Source organism: Ostrinia furnacalis, unplaced genomic scaffold, assembly GCF_004193835.3.
Source record: "Ostrinia furnacalis isolate ACB-3 unplaced genomic scaffold, ASM419383v2 OfSCF0020, whole genome shotgun sequence".
NCBI classification, from domain to species: Eukaryota; Metazoa; Arthropoda; class Insecta; order Lepidoptera; family Crambidae; genus Ostrinia; species Ostrinia furnacalis.
In genome coordinates, this window is record NW_021130259.1 from 1 (window position 1) to 22,086 (window position 22,086).

At 38.6% G+C, this 22,086-nt stretch overlaps 1 protein-coding gene across 1 annotated transcript; it reads right to left on the minus strand.

The window, feature by feature from the left end:
• Positions 1–3,439: 3,439 nt before the first annotated feature.
• On the minus strand, positions 3,440–9,610 carry LOC114366450 (uncharacterized). The gene is made up of 3 exons (XM_028323359.1): positions 4,879–9,610; positions 4,670–4,785; positions 3,440–4,091 (listed from the first exon to the last, which is right to left on the minus strand). Exons 1-3 carry the CDS (start codon positions 9,469–9,471, stop codon positions 3,986–3,988), a joined length of 4,815 nt encoding a protein of 1,604 aa, XP_028179160.1. The 5' UTR covers positions 9,472–9,610; the 3' UTR covers positions 3,440–3,985.
• Positions 9,611–22,086: the final 12,476 nt, after the last annotated feature.

Genomic DNA, 22,086 nt, shown 5'->3' on the forward strand with positions numbered 1-22,086 from the left:
GGTGTAATATGTTAAAAATGAATATATGAGAGTAAAACAAAAAAGCCGTCGACGTACTTCTTTGGGATTTTTTTTTATCGGACAAACTATGCAATATCGTGTTTTGGAAAAGTTGTCGCCCTAGTTAAAGACATTAACTTACTCGTACAATTTTTTGTTTGCTAAAATATCTTTTCAGCTATCTGCAAACAAAATCGGTCAAATATCGACAATTTGGGAAATCATGGCCTTAAAGAATTTACATCATAGTACTAGCATTTCAGTTGGTAACTAAGTACAATTATATTGGCTATAGTATAAAACCCTTTTACCACCTTTTTCCACCTTTCAGGTCTTTAAGACCCCGGCCAGAAATAACCTCTTCATGTCAACAGCGTTTCATAATGCGGTTAAACCTGTTACTCAATTAGTTGTGTAAACAAACTGTATGTAAACAGGTTCTATTGAATTTGTTCCAAGACAATGAATTATTTGAGTCAACAATCTCTTGTCTGGTGCCAGCTTTTCTTGTGAAACATGCTGATCCTATCTAATTACTTAGTTGGAAGAGAATATCAGAAATAAGGTTATTATCATTCCAAAGTAAGTGAAAATAATGTAACAACAACCTAATGATGTAAGTATTTAATTCACCTCAAAGTAAAAAAAGAAAGAAAGAGTCATCGAATTTGCTATCATTAACAAACCCGGTTGCAAATCGAGTCCAACTACTATGTTTCCAAGTTAAAATCTGTTTACACCACAATATAGCTGCTATACGTGTACTAAACGTACTAAATCTGAAAAACGTTAACCCTTTTTAGCAGACGAGGGTGGTGATGATTCCTTTTATATCTCCGACAGACTTGAGCGTAATGTTTATGAAGTGTAGGTATTTAGTGTCCGTAATATTTTTAAGTGTCTACAATTACGATTTTTAAATTTGGCTAAATGTATCATAGTAACTTGTTCGTTGTTGGCCTTTTCTTTGTCCTTTTTTATTCCATCAACATCCACCATTCTGATAAGTCTTACTTACCATATCTGTAGACGCTACTTATTTGTATCGGACTAAACCTATTGTTACTCTCTAATATTTCATCCAATTCTTAGTTAATAGGTAATGCATTTCGTTGCGGGTCCAATGACAGTTTAACTTTCCCCCGGGACAAACTTGACCTTCACTTGTTGGATTTTTATTGGCGGTCAAACTGTTGATCCTAGCTAAACAAAAGTTGCATCAGTGGGAATGAGAGGTGGGAATAGTCCCGTTTAGTGTAATGCAGTCGCTGAACCAATAATTAACTTTTAAAAAAAATAAAACCGACTTCAAATGCGTGAACACAAAAAAAAACTAAAAATTAAGAATATTGCGTATAAAAAAGTTCATCCCCAATTTTCCACCCTTGGGGGTGAAATATTTTCTTCAATTTCGCATGAAACCACCCTTTTGATAATACCTATTCAACAAAAAAATAATCGTTCAAATTGATTTATAATCGGCGGAGATATTGCGTATAAAAAAGTTCATCCCCAATTTTCCACCCTTGGGGGTTGTTTTTTCTATTATTAAATTTAAATGGGACCACCCTTGAGGTATTACCTATACGCCGAAAAAAGATTTGTTCAAATCGGTTCGTAATTGGCGGAGTTATCGCGTAACAAACATAGAAAAAAAAAACAAGCTCATAGCCACTATTTTTGGGATTGTGGAGGAATTTTATTCATTGACTACCTACTTAAAAAAAACTACAATAAACGGGGATTATAATGCTGTACTGTTGATAAGAGTGCGTCAAGTGGTTGTTGAAATATTAAGAGGCAAACTGGCGAAAGGAAATCTGTTATTGCAAGACAATTCGCCCGCGCACACCGCGCATGTTGCATGGCTTGCCCCGGGTAAAACTGGATTTCAAGAAATTAATCACCCACCACACAGTTTAGTCCAAATCCCTAGCTATTTTGTCTAATTCCCAAATTGGAAAAAAGACCTCCAGGAACGAAGATTTTTGAGTGACAAAGAAATGAAAGCGGCGTTAAAGGCTCATTTCGAAGGCAAAGATTGCGAATTTTTTTTCAGTGGGTTAAAAGCTCTTTTACACAAATGTAAGAAGTCCGTTGTAGTAGAGGGAGATTAAATAGAAAAATATATTTTTTATACTTTTCTATCGGCGTTTTTAATACCCTAGGCTCAAAACTTTTCAGCCGCCCCTCGTATATTTTATAATTGTGTATTATGTACATCTGTTGCTGATGGACGTTTTGGGTAAAACTGTTGGTCCACAGTAAAATAAATAAATATAGCCTCATTGGTAATTCACATTTTTTTATCGAATACATATTATACTGTATATTACAGGCACACGACACATAACTGTCTCGCATCAGAATTATACAAAGACTTTAAACAAATTGCTGCATACTATGGCATCTTAAATTCCTACTGGACTGATAACAATTACTGTATTGTATTCGTGACTGCGAAGTGCAATTCGGCGTCACTCGCGCGAATATATTATGTCGTGTACGGCAAAGAGCCGGTAATCAAGGAACGTGTGATGGAATTATAACGCGAAGTTACCTGGATGATTTGCTTGGCGTGCCGCCAGATTTAAATTGGCAATGTAAGTGGTAGAACTAGTAAGTGCACTTGGATATGTCTGCATATACATTTTTGCCACGGCTTTTTTCACTAAGTTAAACTACTTTATCAAATCTACCTATGTAAAGATCATAGCATAACTGGTTATATTATAGGTAGGGAGGTATTTATGAATTGGTAGGTTAAACCTATGAGCACGAGTATTTACTTTTAATTTACAGTTTTAGATTATTTTTTGACATACGTAAAATAATTGGTTTAATTTAATGCAATAGTGATGTTCTACAAATGAAGTTTAAATTAATAAGTTAATTTTACGCGTCAATGGTTTCATAGAACTTAGCAAATGCATTTACTGAAAAAAGGAAAACCAAAGAAGTTTGTGTCACCATTTAGTACAATCGGACATACAAACTTTTTGTATGTAAATGGAAATATGAAGTAGTCGGTTTCCACAGCGATATTATTAGGTACATGATCCCACGTGAAAGGACAGTCTACTGACTCACCAGAAATACTGAAATACTTCGAACGGGGAATAGGTGGGAAATTATATTCGTATGACTAATATTTGTAGGAGATTATGGTAATATGAATTATTATTAGGGATAATAAAGTGATAGGTGATGAACTGATGACTCGACACAACCATAACAAGTTAATGAACTTTACACTAACTGGTCACTATTGTGGAACTGAACATAATTCATAACACTTATTAGAATAATTGTAATTTCATTCTTTGTAATTCAAAGCAGTAGAAAAGCTCGACGAATACTACCTATGTGTGAATGTATTTATTGTACCTACCTATAGAATTAAAATCTTAAGATGATGTAAATAAAAACAAAAGACAAGCAACTTTTTATAGCTTTATTCTTAAAATTAAGGTCTGTCTACATTTTCGTATGATTAACCTTTCCTGCATAAACATTATCAAGTTTATTTGGACCTATACCTATTGAAAGCATGTTTTTGTTTGTTTAATATTGTTCGGATGTTAAGTTTTCCAAAAATATTTCAGATTTAACATGATAACTATAAAACTAGTGTTAGAAATCTGGTTTATATGGATAATAATAAAGGCACCAGTATCGTATTGCACACCTACAGTGGAGTTACACGAAGCTTACAAGCCTGCTATAGTAATATATTTTGATAAACATAAATCGCAGATAGGTATATCTTAAAAATACACATAAAATGATTTACATACAACACTAAATGGTAAGCCAACACATGGCGCGATTGAATACAGATTATCACAATATTATGTAGTTAAATGTCGATCACAACACGGAGAACAATGATATTGGTAACATACAACAAATATTCAAGACACCTCTTGTTTGAAGCGGGATATTTACAATGCGGTGTATGATCTGCTCCTCCTCCTTGTCAGGCTCAGTAATAGTACATTCTGTACGTGGGGACGCTAAACACATAGTCTAGAGACGGTCCTCTGGACTGGAAGAAATGGTTCTCGTAACAATATACCCGACCTCTGTACCTGTACCAACAAGTGTAAACCATTACGTCACTGTGTGTGTAGTGCAGTGGTGATGACGCACACGTGAGTGATGACGAGCTCGTTAGTTAGGTGATGGAAGGTGCAGCAAACGAATGAGTTTATTGACAAAACCATTGCAGATAGACAAAATGTGGACGCGTGTTGCGCAAGGCCGGTGCATCGACCCGAGCTAAATTTACCCGGTATCGAAGTCCCATGCGGAATGTGCGCATTGCAGCCGAAAACTTACTAAAGCGCATTCTTGACATTTCCCTTGCGTAACCTACTTCCAAAATGAATTAATCTGATTCTTTTAGAATTGCAATTTATTATGTTGTCGTTAAAATATTTTCGTGGCGTTTTGTTAGGTGTTATTTCGGTGCGGTGGTGTGTATTTAACTATTAGTGCGATGTGTAGTCTGTTTAATATTTCGTACGAAAGCCAACCGGGTTTAGAGGCGAAGTAATGACTCCAGTTTCACAAGACGCGCATGTCTAGTTATTTATAAATTATGAAGTACATCAATGGGGGCACAGTTGTGCAAAGCTCATGCTGACGATAAGAAAAGTGTACTTACTTGGATCCGAGTGCGGTTTTCGTGTCGAGAACTTCTACGATATCGCCGGCCCTGAGCGACACCTCGTCATCCGCCGCGGCGGTGTAGTCAGTCGTCGCAACGACTACGTCTTCTACCTGTAACAATAGAAACCAAAATTAAATAACAATATCAAAATAGTGAAACCTACATACGGTTGACTGTTTACAGTTATTCTAGTAAGTTTTTACCTTGGGAGGACTTCTGCTACAACTAGAACGAGATCTAGATAAAGATCGGGACGGATATCTTTTATAGCTTGGCGTGTTTTCTAAACTGCTCATTCGACTTCTGGTATTTTCTCTGTCTAACAAAACTCCGTTGTATCTTCGAGACCAACCACCGAACTTGGTGATCCTCTGATTGTTGCTAATATTGCAGTAGCCAGTAAACGTCTGCAAGTCTTCGTCGTCATTGTCTACCACAGGACAGCTGTACATTGAAAATCTATGGGCTGTCGGCTGACTAAGGTTAAGAGCTGAGAATACGTGCATCGGCTCAAAATGTCTGATTCCGCTTTCGTCAAGAACTGTGTATGCAACTTGACCGGTCAACACGGCGCGGCTGGCTTCACGGGGCACGACCGCTTGCAAGCCTTTTTTCATAATCAAAAGAGCTCCAGGGTGCTTTTTCCGCTGGAATAGGAAGTCTTCCATCGCCAAACTGTTTTCGGGATCAAGTAAACTCAGTGGAACGTCGGCTGAAGTCATGAGGGGTGGTTCCTCGGGAACGATCATAAGAGCCGCACTTTCTCGCACTAAATCCCTGAGATTAGGATCGGTGCGAGCCAGTTCTGGGTTTGTCTCTAATTTTTTAAGGGCAGAATTGAGACTCGGCGTTTGATCAGCCAATTTTCTCATAACTGTCAATCTTTTCAAAATATTAAGACTCGTCGCATCATTAGCGATTTGTGCCAAGCTTTCTTCATTATTAACGACAGAAAGTAAGTTCATAGCGACATCCCTAATGCCCAGTATCTTAGCGAGTCCCACTGATTGAACAATCAGTTCTTTCAGATTTTCTTGATTGGGATCTTGTAGCATTATATCTAACTCTTTGCTGCTAGCTTCTTGCACGGCAGATACAATAGCTTTCTGCAATGTTTCAGTTGCTTCATGGTCTGTTTTCACAAATGAGATTGAGTCTGAAATATGAGCCAAAACGTGATGCAGGACACTCGCGTCATTTTTAGAAATATTTTTGAAAGCAGGTCCTAATACCTCATTTTCAGAACTCAAAAAGTCTCCGAACTTTTCTATGATATCTTCTTCGGTAAAGGAATGTTTGTGTAAACCGTTATTTACCGCAATTTTGATTAATTCTACTTTAGGTTGTGTTGTGTTGTCAAGTATTTCTTCGCAGAGTGTTTCTTTGTCTTCGTTAGTCTGCAGAATTTGGAACATAGATGCAACAAATTCTTCGTCAATTGTATTTCCTAATATAGTATTAATAGATTTGAGTATAAGCTGATATTTTTCTTTGCTGTTATTATTGTTGACTTCTTCAAACTGCTCAGCCGTTACTAAAGCAGCTAAAACAGCAGCAGCAATTGAGTTTTTAACATGTTCCTGCTGAGCTGTTTGGCCATTTTCTTCAGTCGGTCCACTGTGTTGTTGAATCCCCATTCTTTTTTTGTCTGACCTTCGCTTTTTCTTGTCGTTGATCGATTCATTTTCAGAATTATTATCACGAATTTCGGATTTCAAGTGAGCACTCATTTCTATGATCGAAGTGATAACTTGCATTAATTGATTGGCAACATCATCTTTCAGTCCAAAATCGGTCACAAATGCTTTTAAAGCTTCTGCATTCCTTGTTTCATTCAAAACGACGTTAATAGCAGGTAACTCAGCTGGGACTTGCCTTCCAATAGACATACCAGCTTCTGAAAGCTGTCTTAACATGTTTGTATCGATAGTTAGCTCTCCTTTTGTCGATGTAGTGTCATTTGGGTTCGTTTTCACTTTTAAGAGCTTGAGTTCTTCTGGAGTGACGACAAAGCTTTGAACTGAAAATTCAAGACCTTCTTCACCTTCAGTAAGGTCAGGGGCAACGAATTTCAAGCCCTCTGGCGTTTGAACTATCTGTCCAGGCACAAATGTCACCCCATGATCGTCTGTTTCAATAACTCGTCCAGGCACAAATCTTGGACCTTCTTCAGTATCAACTACTTGACCAGGTACGAATCTAGAGCCTTCATCTTCAGTAGAAATAACTTGTCCAGGGATGAATGTTGGTCCAGCCTTTGTTTCAATAATTTGTCCCGGAACAAATCGCGGCCCGTCGATAGTATGTATTGTTTGACCGGGAACGAATTTAGGGCCTGTTTTAGTATTTACTACTTGACCTGGGACGAACTTAGGTCCATCTGCGGTATCTACTACCTGGCCTGGAACAAATTGTTCACCGTTTTCTGTGAACACAATTTGTCCCGGCACAAAAATGCCTTCGACCATCATTCCAGGAACAAAGCGAGATTCATTTGCTTCATTTTTAACCAATCTTCCAGGCACGACTTTTCCTTCAATTTTAGGTATTCTTGGACCAGGGTAAAACTCAATACCTTTAGCTGTTTGAATCATATGTCCAAAGACATACAAAGATTCTTCAGATAATGAGCTTGTTTTGATGTCGATAGGAAGGCCCACAGGAGCACCTTCCGAGAAAGTAATATCTTCCACTGTTTTTGCTACCGAAAATTCAACGTGTCCATTAGATTGAACGAAAGTTTTTCCAGGCATAAACTTTTCCCCTAACTCAGTATGGACTATTTGTCCTTCAATGAACTTCGGTCCATCTATTGTTTCCACTGTTGTGCCAGGAACGAACTCAAGTTTGTCGCCACTCGTAGTTTTTGTTATGCCAGGTACAAAGCACGTTTCACCATCGACGGCTACCGTTTGCCCTGGAACGAACTTGAGGCCATTAGGAGTTGCAATGGTTGCACCGGGAACAAAGTGTAACTCATCATCTTGATGAACCACCTGTCCGGGTATAAATTGCCATTCATTGTTTATTTTGGCATTTTGTCCGGGCGTGAATATATTCCCGTTGCTTTCTGTTATTGTTTGACCAGGCACAAATTGGACTCCTTCTGGAGTCAAAATAGTCTGACCTGGCACGAATACATCTTCTGGGCCGTTATTTATTATTTTTCCAGGGACAAACTTAAGTCCTTCCTGTGATAGCACTGTTTGACCTTCAACAAACCGATACGTGTCATCTTTATTTTTGATTGTTTGTCCACACACAAATTCTTCTCCATTCGTCGTTTCCATCACTTGTCCCGCAAGGAAGAAGGGTTCATTTGTGTACTCGTTGGTGACAATATGTCCAGGAATAACTGCAGGACCTGCAGGTGTATTTACAGTCAATCCTGGTACGAACACAGGACCTGAAGGGGTTTCCACAGTCTGGCCAGGCACAAAGACAGGTCCTTGAGGTGTGTTGACATGTTGACCGGGGATGAATTTTTTCGCCTTGTTTATGTCTAATGTCAGTCCTGATATTTTGGCAATTTTTTCTCTTTTACCTTTCTTTATATTTTTAACTAGGTCTGGCAAGTGCTCTAAAGTAGGGAGCATGCCAATTTTATTTTCTACAACTAACTTTTCTGTGACGTCTGATGTTTCAGTCAAACGTTCTTCTGACAGTTGCTTCACAGCAGTTAATACTGTTTCATCAGGCCGTGTCTTGACTGGTTTCAGTGGGTTCACACAAGGAACATTTTCTAAAGACATCGAAATATCACTGATATTTCGGTCAGTTTCATAAATTTCAGCATCACAATGATGTGGTGTTAACTTCACCGGTATAGGTAATTTACTAGCCTTCGGAACTAAATGTTCATCATGTTGATGCATTTCTTTTTCAAACACGTCCCAATCCCAAGATTCAATAATAGGATGCAACTGATCTCGCCATTCACCACTGCACATAATAATACTAGACTTTGAACGCATATGATTAACATCGTAATTCGTTGAAGTGAAAGTTTTGACGTCGTGTTTTTCGTGTTTGTATTCTTCTAACTTTGCTTTCTTAGCCATTCGATCTTGACGATGTCTTTCCTCTTCCAACTCCTGCACCTCAGCCAACTTTTCTTTGTTTTCAAATATCTTTTTCATCGATGAGAGACCTGCTCGTTTTCTCTTCTTTTTCTTTTCTTCCAATTCTTCTAGTTCTCTTTGTTTTAAAACTTCTGCGTTTGGTCCCTCTCCTTCGTACATTTCTACGTCTTCAGTAAAATCTTTGAAGTCCATCGATACACTGCGGCCTTGTTTCATTTTGATTAGCACTGTGTCCGAATCCTTCGCCAGCATGACGTCGCGCACATCACCATCGCGGACGGCCGCTTCCATTTGAGCCGAGAAAACTAAACTGCACCGTCTCTCTTGAACCGTGTACACATATCGCTTGTCTTCGGTCACTTGTTTTCCTATCAGCATTTCCATTAACACTTTCTGAGCCTCGGTAGAGCCGTCTAAAACGGGGAAAATGTATCTGTAGTCCGGTAGCATTTCGTGCTTTCTATTACCGTAGTTAATTTCGGGCGCATAGTGGTGCGGGCCGAGTTCACCGGATACGTTAGTAATTTTGCATTTGGTCTTTCCCGAGCGGGAGGTGAGTAGCACTGGAATGTAGTGGTGAGACGGGAGTCCGTAGGATTTGCCGGTGATCCTGCAGCAACGCTTGGCGTCCGCCGGCGAGATGGGCAGAAGAAGCGGAAAATAGTTGGGTTTGGGCAGCCCCCTGCTGCGGCCTGTGATTCTGCAGAACGACATTGTTGCTGATTTGTTTTACGCCGGCATAATAATATTTGTTTGTAAACTCGAGTGTTTGCGTGCGCGGCCGATGCGGCGGAGCGGCGGTGGCGCGAGTGGTGCGTGAGCTCTGAGCGTGGCGCGCGGAGCGACTGGCGCGGACGCCGACTCGCACCTTCGCGGAGGCAGACGGTGCGCCCGCCGTATGCTTTTTCCGGTTACAAGTTATTTATAAACAAAAGAAAGATGAATATATTTTTTAAGCAAAAATATATGACACAGTTCCATGACGATAACAACGAAGCAGAAAATTGTAGGCCGATGCGCGTTCGGTGGTGCAGTCAAACACAGTCATTATCTTATTGTAAATATCACGTAGAGATGCTCATCTTACGCAAAACAAAATACCAAACGTAACTTGCCAACGCAATCATTAACAACATGTTATGAAGTGCTGCCAAAATGGCAAAGTGTAAAAAATGGTGCAACCTTTGTTCGTTAGAGCTTATTTGCCAAATTACCAATTTAACTAATAACTTTCCCCAGAGGCATACAACGAGGCATCATTAAACGAGTAATGTATTCAATTCTAAAATTAATACTTAAAGATTCCAATTTTCAAACCAAAATTACTAGATCTCGACAAATTCGACCATCAACGCCAACTAATCATATCCTCAAAACTTAATTTACAAACCTAATTGATTCCTTGAACGATGATTGACGGGCAAATTAAATCATACTGCAACGCAGATGGAGTCATCTTGTCTGGAGTAACGGCTAACCTCGCTGTAACCGTATTTTTAACGCGATCGGAACCTTGCTCGCGTGCAAGACGTGAAGGAAAGCAGCTATTTCTGATACTTTCGTTAAGTGCTTTGAACGTAAAATAGAGCGGATTGTGTAAATGTGCATCCATCTGCTCGTTTCGGATGACGATTGTTTCGTGTGGCAACATTTGGAATAGCTATAGATTGTAACATAAAATGTCCATGGTAATATGCCTGATAAGTTAGAACACTTTATTGAACTATAAGTTAGAAAACTTTATTGAACTATCACATTAATGAAACTATCAATGAACTTTTAATGCCACATTCAGTGGAAGTAGCCTAAGTAATTGAATATTAACGAATATTTATTCAAAAGAAGCAAGGTAAAGAATTTTGGGCTGACACTGTATACGTTTGGTGTCGAAAAAGAAAAAAAGCAAGGCAAAGATAAACCACTTTCATATGATAGTATAGAGACGGGCAAATAGAAGATACTCTATCTAGTAGTATGCTAATACTACTCTACTACTGACATAATAACATTCAGGTAAGCGCCGTTCCTTTCAACATTCAGTAAAAGATTGTTGATTATTTATCTGAAATCTAAATGTAAAACCAAACGCAAATTAAAGCAATGGCAAAGTGCTGCGATGAAGTTTGTTTTTAAATATTTTTCTGCTTTTCAGCCTTGAATGCAGCCTGTGTTTTTCGTTTTCTTAATTTTGTTTTGTAGTCATTAAATACTATTTTAAAAACTTTTCACCTGGCGCCGCTCTGTGGTATCTTGATTGGCGATTTTAATATGGCGTCAGCTGAAGCAAAAAAAAAGCTTTTAAAAAGCTGACCAAAAGCTTTCGTAGCAACGTAACTTAGATTTATTTATTAGCGAAATTACGGTTTGTATCAGATTGGGAAATAATGGAAGACGATTATAAAAATGAGATGCCTTTACCAGATATTTTTTTACTTAACGACCACTTGGTTAGCTGGCTTAGTGGTTCGCGTACCGGACTATTATACCAAAAGCCGCAGGTTCAATCCTCGCATATTAATAATGCACATTGCACACCATGTCTAGGTGTTTTCTAGCCGGTCCGGATTGTTCAAGATAATTTTATTTATCCACATTTCATGGCTGACAATGCGCAAGAGTCCTGTCTGCTGTGTCCTCGTCTTCACCCGGACACTCGAGGTGATCGTGGACAGGCCTTATCATACGTGACTCATTGACATTAAGGTCATTCAATTCTCTCATGTCTGTTATTATGAAACTTTCTGATGCGCGTGCGCCAATAGAAATGGAACGGTGACTCACGCAAATAAATAACGTAAATTACATTTTCATGGAACACTGACCATGCGAATTGTTTGTCATAATTTTTAGAAAAGTCATGAGTATAATTAGGTATTTTGTAGTTTAACAGGGATATCAATTTCCCCGTTTATTTTCGTTGATAGGTACATGATACAGTGATTAGGTACGACGAGTAAGTAATGATTTTAATAAACAATGATAAATGGTTGTAATGAAAATAATGCCATCTATTTTTCTTTTCATCTACTTACTCTATATTCAGATCAAAGACTGGCTTTTTATTTTCATAACTTGTATGATAAACAAATGTGTTGGCATAAGATCACATTTATTAATTCTAAATAAAAAAATAATTAAGTTTTTCTCCCGATTCTTCTATAAAATAACAGCAAACATAGTAAAACAGTTTACATGTTGTCACGCACGAGAAATCAGTGATTTATAATTCAAAATCGTTATTTTTTCTTGTCCCACAAGGTAGCTAGAGACGAGACAGCGCCGGAAACGTCGCCCGACGACACCTGCGGCGCTTCCGCAGGATGCCGTATAATTAGATGTGGTGACATTGCGCGCGCGCAAGTTCACCACTACCTGGCTTTCCACTTGGCAGTGCAATGCTGGGCAAAAATAAATAAAATTGCGCCAGAAAAGAAGTTAAAATATTTACGGAAGTATGGATTTAACTGATCATCACTAAACTAACAGGCGAGATGCAGGCCAAGAGCTTTTCCGTTATGATTTTTAACCAACTAGTATTTTCAACAGTCTACGTTCACTAGCTAGATATCTTTTACCTACAGCGAAGAAGCTATTAGCTTGAGTACCTGATGGAAAACGATGATAAGGTCGAACTTTAATTGGAATCTTCAACCATAGATCTAATTTACGCAGTCATAGACGAAAGGCTTTCAGTTATTAGAATGCATGAAATGTCAAATCACAGAAACAATTTTCTCAAAATTCTGCAAATAAAATTAAATATAATACAAATTTCTGTGACGCACGCAACAACCGTAGTATTACCCGTTGCCGTTTGAACCATAGACGAAATGATAAACGGACTGAACAAAGATCCGCGTGATTTATGGTGAATTCAAAGCGCCGGCCCGTCTGCCGGCTCTTTCATCTTCAGTGATAAATCTTTAAGCTTTTCTGCGAAAAATCTAATTGAAAATTGTTCGATAGTTTTCCCGGCCTGCTTTTCTCAGTTCTGGCTAAACGATTGTTCTCTAGATTGACGCTGAATTGTTTTAATTTATTTTAGACTTAAAATAGGTGAAAGCATACAAGTATTAAAGGTAGATTCACGACAAATTAAGACTGCGTAAAAAATACAGCACCAAAAGAACTAGGATTATAAACCTGTCCTAGCAACGACGAGCCTCTGTCGTACGTCTTTCTTTCGTGAAAAAACACTAGCGACTCGCTAGAGTTTGGACAATTAAAACAGCAATAATAAACTTTAAAAAAAAATAAAACCGACTTCAAATGCGTGTTGGTTCATAATCGGCGGAGATATTGCGTATAAAAAAGTTCATCCCCAATTTTCCACCCTTGGGGGTGAAATATTTTCTTCAAATTCGCATGAAACCACCCTTTTGATAATACCTATTCAACAAAAAAATAATCGTTCAAATTGATTTATAATCGGCGGAGATATTGCGTATAAAAAAGTTCATCCCCAATTTTCCACCCTTGGGGGTTGTTTTTTCTATTATTAAATTTAAATGGGACCACCCTTGAGGTATTACCTATACGCCGAAAAAAGATTTGTTCAAATCGGTTCATAATTGGCGGAGTTATCGCGTAACAAACATAGAAAAAAAAAACATACGGGTCGAATTGAGAACCTCCTCCTTTTTTGAAGTCGGTTGAAAAAAAGAAAGAAGGATTAACGAATAAACGTTACAAAGCACGTGTTAAAGGACGATGACATAAACAAAAGACAACGATAATGAACTGGCTTTCAAACAAAGACGATCTTTAACAAATGTCAAATCATTCTGTTTGTCAATAGCCGCGTAAAGTTCTACAGTGTAAGACATGACCGAATCAGTTCTGGGAACGGCGGGAAAACTCATAAAAAGATTCGGGGAAAATGCCCAACATCGAGTTTGCCTTGAGGAAAATTAATGTTCAAGTATTTTTATTTACAACGTAGAGTCATGTAAATAATTACACATTTTATGGCTTCTTTAAATTAACACTGTGATTTTCGTGTAAAGTTCCCTGCAAGGTGCAATGGAAAACTTTATTTCTACTGTGTGATTAACTACAAAATAATCTCAATTTAATCTTCCAAAACTTACACATCTCACTATCGTGTTCACAAGCGATAAGAAAGACCTTAAATAGTAGTATTTTTGTTTATTGAATTTAATCTTAATGTTCAAGTAATTGAAAATATAATTTGGGTATTTCAACATACGAACATACCAGCCTCTAAACTTTTCACTTGCAGGTTTTTAATTGAGTCAAAAATAAACGTCTGACAGAAACGACAGTTAGTTTTCCCAGGTCTTCCAATCAGCAGTTGACCCGAAAACTAGATAGGGAATTTATCTAGTTTTCGGGTAGCATAATTGGGATAGATTTTATCAGGAAAACAAAAACAAGGTGAACAAAATCAAAACAAAACTGGACATCACCTCGACTCAAAAGCTCACCTGCAATCACCTGTAAATAAAACCTGCCCCAAAATAGACCTCATCATCCTCGGAGCTACAGGCGTGGGAGGCGAACCTCAGCCAACACCAATAATAAGAACAAGAACTAGGTCTTACGCCCGACGTCGTCCGCGATATTATTTTAGTGTAATGGAGGCAAGCTTTTAGAAAACAAAACATTTTTGAGTGGTCTTTTATTGAGACAATGATTTCTTTCCAGGACTGTGGCAGATATGTTTGTCTGATTTTATTCAGACTATTTTCTAGACTTCCTGGAATTGTTAATAAGATCTCCACAGCAAGACCTTTAGATATATGGGTACCGTACTCTGGGTATCAGTGGTGGGTAGATTTTGTTCCTGGCAAGATAATAAAACAAAGAGTTTCCCGACAAGGAGAGGACTAATCAAAGCTCTAGCCAATACGTCATTTTTAATGGGTAAACCGTGATATGCGTTAATCCTTATGTCCTAAAACCTTTTCTAAACGAAGAAGATTTTTAAACCGCAGATTCTAGTCTGAACTGCCAAAACCTGACTGAAGACATCCATCGATCGACAAATTCAATCACAAATAGAATCATAGTTAGTGAAAGATGCAAAAATAGACTGCGTAGAGTAGACGCACGACGTGACAAGCATTCTTGATAAGAATTGCTGAAACAATTGTCAGTGAAATGCTGGCAAATAATTCGCGTTCCGAGTTGTCCTACACACACCTTGTATTAATAGCTGGCGATGGACAGGCCATTGTTTTGCACAAGATAGCAAGATTCAATAGTTCCACTAGGTTTGCATAATTTAGCATAGTTACAGCATTTGCCGAATAAATCGCACTGCGTAACTCAGTCACCATTCTCCAGTTTCAATTAATGTATTGATTGGACTATGTTTCACATATTTACTGCTGAACAATTTAATTTTAAATGAATGAAGTGAAAAATAATGGCAGTAGTCAGTTCCCTCATGCCCTATTTGTCTGTGCTTTCGCATTGTACACTTATGAAGCAGAAATGATTATAATTATGATAATGATTGCAGAAATTGTAGAAATCAATTGCGTACTACATGTTACATCCTCGTATTCTATCCATACTCATTTGCGACAGTAACTATCTGTCCACGGTTATCCTGGTTTTTGAAAAGGAAACATGCCGTCGATGACGATGCCTCAGTCAAAAGCTAGAGCGTCTCTAATTTAAAACGCAGGTCTACTGTGTATCTCTACCTGAGTTGTGCAGGTGTTTCGCTAGTCGGCGGCGCTAGTGCGCGATGACAAGGGAATGTGCGCAAGCGCGTGCGCGTCTAAAGCCTGGTCCGTGAGCACGTAGAATTTTGTCCAATGACCCCAAGCTACCCATCCTTATTGCTCGCGCGTAATTATGTTCCTGTCGCGCTCGCACACTCACTGCGGGCGCCCGTCGCACAGTCACGACAGCAATATAATTACGCGCGAGCGATAAGGATGGGTAGCTTGGGGTCATTGAACAAAATTCTACGTGCTCACGGACCAGGCTTTAGACGATACGCGAGCTTCGTTATCTAATCAATGCATTGGTGACATCGTGATTGGAAATACTACTCACGTAGAGTTGGGAAGAGGACACGCGCGAGATGAAGTCTCCTGTGACATACCAAACCTCACGCGAGCCAAGCCGCAGTTAAAAGTAAGTCTTAATCCAAAAAGCAGGTCTACTGTGTATCTCTACCTGAGCTGTGCAGGTGCTCCGCTAATCGGCGGCGCTAGTGCGCGATGACAAGGGAATGTGCGCAAGCGGTGCGTGTCTAGACGATACGCGAGCTGAAGTTATCTAATGCATTGGTGACGTCACCATTGGAAATACTGCTTACAAAGTTGGGAAGAGGACACGCGCGAGGTGAAATCTTCTGTGAAAGACTAATGCCCGTTTTCAGCATCAATCCCTAATTTATAAGTGACCCCTATGGTAGCACATAACAGTAATTTTGTTTTCAAACGGGTCACTTAAAAATTAGGGATTGATGGTGAAAACGGGCATATAACTCACGCGAGCCAAGCCGCAGTTGAAAGTAAGTATTAATAATCCAAAACGCAGGTCTACTGTGCATCTCTACCTGAACTGTGCAGGTGCTCCGCTAATCGGCGGCGCTAGTGCGCGATGACAAGGGAATGTGCGCAAGCGCGTGCGTGTCTAGACGATACGCGGGCTTCGTTCTCTAATGCATTGATGACGTAACAATAGGAAATAATGCTTACATAGAGTTGGGAAGAGGACACGCGAGCAGTAAGGTCTTTTGTGACAGACCAAAACTCACGCGAGCGGGAGTCGAAAGCTAGTATTTGGAAAGGGGACACTAAAACTCGCACGAGTGAAGCCGCGATCAAAAGCTAATCTTTATGATCCAAAACGCAGGTCTACTGTGTATCTCTACCTGAGCTGTGCAGGTGCTCCGCTAATCGGCGGCGCTAGTGCGCGATGACAAGGGAATGTGCGCAAGCGCGTGCGTGTCTAGACGATACGCGAGCTGAAGTTATCTTATGCATTGGTGACGTCACGATTGGAAATACTGCTTACAAAGGTGGGAAGAGGACACGCGCGAGGTGAAATCTTCTGTGAAAGACTAAAACCTGTTTTCACCATCAATCCCTAATTTATAAGTGACCCCTATGGTAGCACATAACAGTAATTTTGTTTTCAAATGGCTCACTTAAAAATTAGGGATTGATGGTGAAAACGGGCATATAACTCACGCGAGCCAAGCCGCAGTTAAAAGTAAGTCTTAATAATCCAAAACGCAGGTCTACTGTGTATCTCTACCTGAGTTGTGCAGGTGCTCCGCTAATAATCGGCGGCGCTAGCGCGCGATGACAAGGGAATGTGCGCAAGCGCGTCTTAAGCCTGGTCCATGAGCACGTAGAATTTTGTCCAATGACCCCAAGCTACCCATCCTTATCGCTCGCGTGTAATTACATTGCTGTCGCGACTGTGCGACTAGACTCTAGAACGCGAGCTTCGTTATCTAATGCATTGGTCACGTCGTGATTGGAAATACTTACGTAGAGTTGGGAAGAGAAAACGAGCGAGGTGAAGTCTCCTGTGACAGACCAAACCTCACGCGAGCCAAGTCGCAGTCAAAAACTAGTCTCAATAACCCAAAACGCAGGTCTACTGTGTACCTCTACCTGAGCAGTGCAGGTGCTTCTCTAATCGGCGGCGCTAGTGCGCGATGACAAGGGAATGTGCGCAAGCGCGTGCGCGTCTAGACGATACGCAAGCTGAAGTTATCTAATGCATTGATGACGTCACAATTGCTGAGTGAGGTCCCATTGCGATGGGCATCGCTGTGCGACAGGGTGGCACTGCTTAGTTTATTCATTCATTTATTGTATGTTTTAGGTCACCTCTGTCTTATTTGCTTTTTTTTTTTCATTTTACCTCTTTTGTCTTTTGTGATGTCCATAGCAATAAATGTTTCTTTCTTTCTTTCTTTCAATTGGGAAGAGAGGTTACGTTACGTAGTTTCCTAGAAGTAGATTTATATTTAGAGGCAAAAAATGAATTAAAAGAGATCGTATTGTTTTAAAATAAATCATGACAGCTCTTAGCTTTTTGTACTACATTTTTACTTTAGGTTTAAAATGCTTAGTCATGTATTTTTTTATTTTTCCTTTTCCTGAATCTTCAACTAAGACCAGAATCCATGAGCTTTTATTAAATTGCCAGAAGATGATGAGAGAGACAGCCATAAAACTAATTAAAATAATAAATAAAAAAAAACGATAATTCGATTGTTACGCTCTGACGCTCCATAAATTATTTGATCATCTACTAATTCAATTAACCTTATCCATCAACAAATTGTACAAATAACACCACACTAAAGCATTTCTAACTCAATACTAATTTTTGTTCTAATTTACACCAGCCCAGCTCATGTTTTCGCTATTATTAAATTAGTTAAATAGGGTAATAGCCGAGAGAGATCCCTACGATTGTTGTGACAGGCACCTCGGGAACAAACTTGTAGTAGCACCGATATACGAGTCTGTTTATTTTTAAAACGTTGTGATAGTAACGTTAATCTGTGTAAAATTAGTTGTTTAATTGATGCGCCATTTTTTTGGTTGAAGATGCTATTTTTGAATGTATCAAGTGTGTCATCGCCACATGATTTCTGGGCTTGCTTTTTTATAATTGATTACTCTCATTACAACATCTGTTTACATTTTGATGGAAAATTGGTCTCAAGTCTTTGACTGCCAAGACACTAGAGGCAATAGTTATTGTTTGAGGCTCAAAGGTGAGCAATGCAAGTGGTGTCCAACGAATTAAGCTTCTTTGGTTACTAATTTCTAAATAATTCTAATCAATTTGACAGAGTATCTTTATTTGTCTGTAGGCATACGTTAAATAACTTTTCCCAAGTAGGTACAGAGATTTCAATGACCCTTCATTGCGGCCCTTTCATTCCCGGAAAAACCTTCATTAAAGTCTCAAACAAGTCCATAAATCAGTCGGATCTTCTCATCTACTCGGAGGCGACAGAGACAATAAAACATAAAGCAATAAACACATTACCCCGGATAAATGATCCTCAAGAATTGGGTTAAGTCCAAAGTAATTATTCCGCAGTAAATAACTCGCAACCCTTCGGCGATCAATTAGGCGGCTGCATTAGGATGAAAATTATTTTGGGAATCGTGTTATAATCGTTACTACGAGTATGTATCTTCCATACAATGCATTTTATATTATAAATTATGATCAAGACATAACACTCTCTACTAATCTAAAATAAGCACTTTTCAGCTATTTGAGCGAGTCTTTAGTCAGGCCTGGCTCACTCCGCGTGGTACATCCGATAATTACCTACAGCGAAGCGCCCCGCCGGCGGGTATTATATCAGTCGAGTGTCACGCGCTCGCCCGTCAGGACGCTGGCTTGCGTTTTAGTATGATTATAATTCTATGATCGAAGTATTATTTAAAAATGAAAGAAAGAAAGAAAGAAAGAAACATTTATTGCCATGGACATCACAGAAGACAAAAGATGTAAATAATAGAAAAAAAAGTAAATAAGACATAGGTGACATAAAATAAAACATACAATGAAAGTGAAAGTAAAACTGAGCAGTGCCACCCTGTCGCACAGCGATGTCCATCGCAATGGGACCCCACTCAGCATATGCCATGGCCCCCGGTGAGGGAGGCCACGACGCTGGTTTTCAGTGTGCCCCATGCCGAGTGGGAGTCACGGACACTAACCTATACTGCATAAAATATACATACATAAATAATAATAATAGTGCGCGTATAAATTTAAGTGTAAGTACAGTATAATATTATTATAAAGAAAAGATGTAATAAGATATTATAAATAAAACGATAATATTTGAAAACAAAACTGTGTGGGTGTACATAATAAATAAATTGTAATGTAATAAAGTGTTTGTGTATACAGTGATTGTGTGTGTCTCGAAAAATGGACATAAAGAGAAAGAAATATTGTGCGGCGTTCGGGTGTTTAAATTCGAAAAGAAATTACCGGATTTATCTTTTTTTTTCGCTTCCCAAAGATGTTGAAAGGTATGTTGGCCATGTAGGTAATCAATAATAAAATTCTTAGGATAGTATAGGATTCTTTTTTTTCTGTAATAGTATGTTTAATTTATCTGTCTTATGTTAAAATAGGTAGGTATGAATGAAGACATTGTAATAGAACAAGTTTTTTTAATCCTAATTAGGTATATTTGAAATGTTATTTTTACTTACCTACATACGTACCTCATTACAAATAAGTATATGAATTATTTTTTCACTAGACAGCAACCCTAACAGCGTAAGAAGAGTTCAGAGGCACGCGATAGAAAGAGACAAAACTTGTAGGTGAATAAAATTGTAGGTACGTAGTGCTGTGCGAGCTGAATTCCACTGTATCGCGTCGCAGCAAGACTCGCATTTATTTAAATCGTCGTGCGGAGTAATCCTTCTGTACCTGTACTATTACTTATTCTGTGCTTTAGTTGAACGCTCTTGTTCAATGCAAATCTTTTAGTCCATGAACAATAGATTTTCTATTGTTTCTAGGCAGTTTTGTCTTTATTAAGGGTCAGACTCAGGTCTGCTATTTGATTACTGATTTTATTGTTCCAATGTTGTGTATGGTATAATGAAAGAAAATCCACGAAAAAAGGAGTTGTGAAACGAATTACAACTAACTCATTTAAATACATAATATTTGAAACTCGAAAGAACTAAAAAAGGACTAAAAATGCACCATATTTACCCCGGTTCCCAATTGGGTTAAGTCCAACGCGATTACGCGGCCCTTCGGCGCACGCGCATAAATTGCGCCGCGACACACAAGGAAGCGAGACAAATGCCGACAGATTGTCACGACCGGGATATTAATATTAACGACCAAGAGAAATTATATACAAAATAAGTTAATGTAGTATAGAATGTACGATTAGTTGGCATATTATTAAGTTAAGCACTAGCGGACGCCAGCGAATTTGTTTCACTACAATTTTATATTTTTCTTTCGGAGTAAGTAAGTAATATTCCAAAATGGTAACGCAATTTATGAATAAATTATACACTTTTAAGAACTCTTAATGTTTATTTATTTTTTTATTTATTCTTCACTCTGATAGTCGGAAACTTGGTTGGGTTTTTCAACCGACTTCAAAAAAAGGAGGAGGTTCTCAATTCGACCCGTATGTTTTTTTTTTTTTCTATGTTTGTTCCGCGATAACTCCGCCAATTATGAACCGATTTGAACAAATCTTTTTTCTGCGTATAGGTAATACCTCAAGGGTGGTCCCATTTAAATTTAATAATAGAAAAAACAACCCCCAAGGGTGGAAAATTGGGGATGAACTTTTTTATACGCAATATTTTCAATTTTTGGTTTTTTTTTTGTGTTCACGCATTTGAAGTCGGTTTTATTTTTTTTTAAAGTTAATTATATTGTTGGTCAAGCTGTAGATCCTGGCCACACAGGAGTTGCAGCGGTGGGAACGAGAGATGGGAATAGTCCCGTTTCGACTCCAATAGTCGGCCCAGTCGCCAAAATAAAACCGATTTATATCTTAGCTGTGTTAGACCTTAACCTTAGAGAAATATTTTTATTTTTTACCAAGCACCTGTTGTCACGTATTCGTCCTGGGACTTTGTTTAAGTCTAAAATGACAGTCCCTTTTATTTCTTCGCATATCAGCAAAAACAAACCGTGCTCTCTAAAATCATCGAAGATCGTAAAAATCATCGTAAGTTACAGCATTTTACGACTATCAATAAACTGCTACACTTAATACTATTAGTTGCATGAGACAACATTTAATGGCATTTTTGATTATTTTAAACTCATTGCATAACTGATTAACATTAAATGCGTGATATGAGCCTCAGCCGTCGAACTATGCATCAGCTATTTACTAGACATGACTGAAAACTCTTGGGCAGTCACTTTTACTTTTATTCAGTCTTCCCTTCTACAGTTTTTCAGGACCCTTCTTCAATGTTTCGAAACGTAAAATACTAAAAAAGCAGTAAAATTGCACAATATATTTTTTCACGGTATCGCCGCACGCGCATCTTCGTAATATTTTTACGAGACACTCCGCACTGGGCCACGCTAATTTGTTCATGGATTTATACGCGATCAGCGATGTTAATGTTTGCTCGCTGGAATAATTTCACTAATTTATGTCCGCGATATGTGCTAACACGACTCGTAAAATTAATTGATGGTTTGTTAGGTAGTTATGGCACTTTTGGTTTGGGCTAGTATTTGATATTGCGCAAAGCAGGGTGGTGGAAATGGGGCATAGATGAAGGCCTATTCAATAGATGGAACAATGTTGTACGTCTTGGAACAGAAAAGACAGTCCAAAATCGA